This window comes from Rhagoletis zephyria, unplaced genomic scaffold, assembly GCF_001687245.7.
Source record: "Rhagoletis zephyria isolate East Lansing unplaced genomic scaffold, Rhagoletis_zephyria_1.1 Rzeph_scaffold_50044, whole genome shotgun sequence".
Classification (NCBI taxonomy): domain Eukaryota; kingdom Metazoa; phylum Arthropoda; class Insecta; order Diptera; family Tephritidae; genus Rhagoletis; species Rhagoletis zephyria.
The window spans coordinates 1-2,081 of NW_016207098.1; the positions used below are offsets into that span (position 1 = coordinate 1).

At 36.2% G+C, this 2,081-nt stretch overlaps 1 protein-coding gene across 1 annotated transcript; it reads right to left on the reverse strand.

Annotated features, from left to right (window-relative positions):
* Nucleotides 1-48: 48 nt before the first annotated feature.
* LOC108355788 (dynein heavy chain 11, axonemal-like) lies at nt 49-2,073 on the reverse strand (the record flags this gene model as incomplete). The annotated part of the gene is made up of 5 exons (XM_017606922.1): nt 2,045-2,073; nt 830-937; nt 654-765; nt 325-587; nt 49-242 (listed from the first exon to the last, which is right to left on the reverse strand). Coding segments are annotated over exons 1-5 (706 nt in total), but the record flags the coding sequence as incomplete, so codon positions are not given.
* Nucleotides 2,074-2,081: the final 8 nt, after the last annotated feature.

Here is a 2,081-nt window from a genome sequence, read left to right on the forward strand (position 1 = left end):
TCTCAAGAATTTGTGAAAGTGCAGCGGATATTTGACGGCCCTTCAAACCACCGACAACGATTTTTTCCAGCTTAAGGAAATCACGGCCAGTATCGAAGATTCCCTTCAACACATTAAGTCGATCTACAAAGCGATCGAATCTATCGAAAATCGTCTTCGGGTGCCATGTCCAATCTTGTGAATTGAATTCTGTGCCAATTTTGAATTTCTTCAAGCTAGAGCGGCAGCTTTCATAAGTTTTTCTACATTAAGAGAGGTAAGAAAGGTAAGTAAGTTTGAAACGCTTTATCACATCCACAACCATCTCTTCGGCACACTACTCACTTGTAGTAGTCTAAGTGGTCAAGATTTGTCACAATGCGCTTATACGCCTCATCAACATCGCCAAAACAACTCTCCGGTTCGATGGTTAGTATGACATTCTCAATGATTGTGTTATGCAGCAGCTCGAAAAGTAGAACCATATTGTCCAAAGTGTGAAAGTATTTTGAATGACCCCACACCAGGCCAACGGTTAGTAGCAACGGCCGCAATTGAGCGCGGTTGTCCTCCATGCGATTCGATTCGAAAGTGTCCACCATTTTGGCCTGAAATCAAAAGTAAGCGTAAGCGCTTAAAGCGTTAAAAATAAAGCTGATCTTTTATTTCCCTACAAGTGGCGTCAAATATTTGGTAATGTCACGCGCTTCTGCCAATGCTTGCAGCACCAATTCGACGATCTTTCGATAGGTGGACTCGAAGACAGAATTGATTTTCNTCCAAGTTCTCCAAGCGAGTTTCCCAAAAGGCGAAGAGCATATCGGGTTTCGGATGTAATTCCTTGTCATACATACGGTCACGACATTTTACCAAAACTAGATCTTCAACGGAGTCTTGCCACTTGACCACCATGATTTCCAGCGAATGCTTGAGTAGGTTTGTGAACTTGCTTAGATCGCTGTGGAAAAATAAGCAAATATGCAAAAAAAGGAACAAAAAAATGTTTCTATTAAATGGGGAACCTATCGGTTTTTCATTAAGCTTGGAACAAATTAAAACCATTAAGAGGGCTCACTTAAAAAACTCGCGGTTTGTCCAACGGAATTATATAATTTATTATATCTATTTGTGTTTAATTGAGCTGGGCAGACTTGAAAAAAAACCTCCAAAATCGAGTTTTTTATAGAAAAGTTTCAACTTGAAAGTGGTCTGTTTGAACATTTTATCAATGGAATCAAAATATTAATATAATTGGAGCTCACGTAAAACTTAATATTTTGCCGAAATCACATGGCACGAGTCTTCAAATACATATAACTACATTTTGCCAGCAACGTGGCAACGCTCCTAAAAAATTCGCTATATGTATACCAAATTTTACTAAAAAAAAGAGGCAAACAAATATACACACTCAAAAACTTTTCATGTTGTTTTGTATTTAACTTGTCAATTAAATTGATTTTGAATTCGTAAGCTGGTGCAGATGTCCCCGAAAAAATTTCGAAATACATAGACACAGCATTATTAAAACCTTTCTCGTTTGATAGGCCTATTAAAATATTTTGTTTAGCTTGTTAATTAAATTAATTTCGGTTTTTTCAACATGGCAACCCGATCGTTTTTGAAGCACTCTAGTTTGACATCCAAATTATTTTGATATTTTATTTAACTTATTAATTAATCGATTTACATTTTTTTAATAGGTGGCAACCACTTTAAAATTTTATTCGAATCGTATCGTGTTGGAACTTCTTTTGGTTGACTCTCACATTGTTTTTTAAATGACTAATTAATTGATTTTGACTTTTAAAAAAGGTGGCAACGCTTTTAAAGTTATTCTATATGCTAGTCCAGATTATAGACTCTTTGTGTGCCTAATTTTCCTCCAATGAGTCACATTTATAATGGAGATATTAGGATTTTATAATCTCGCTGGAAAAACAGTACCGCTTTGTTTTTTCGTATGGAGAGTGATGCACTCTAATGTTTTTTTCACACATTCAAAGCCTCTCTGTTAATCTAATAATATTTTAACTCCATTATAAATCTCCAATCCAACTCTTACCCGGATGCAATTTGTGGCGCGCAATCCATCACTTCGT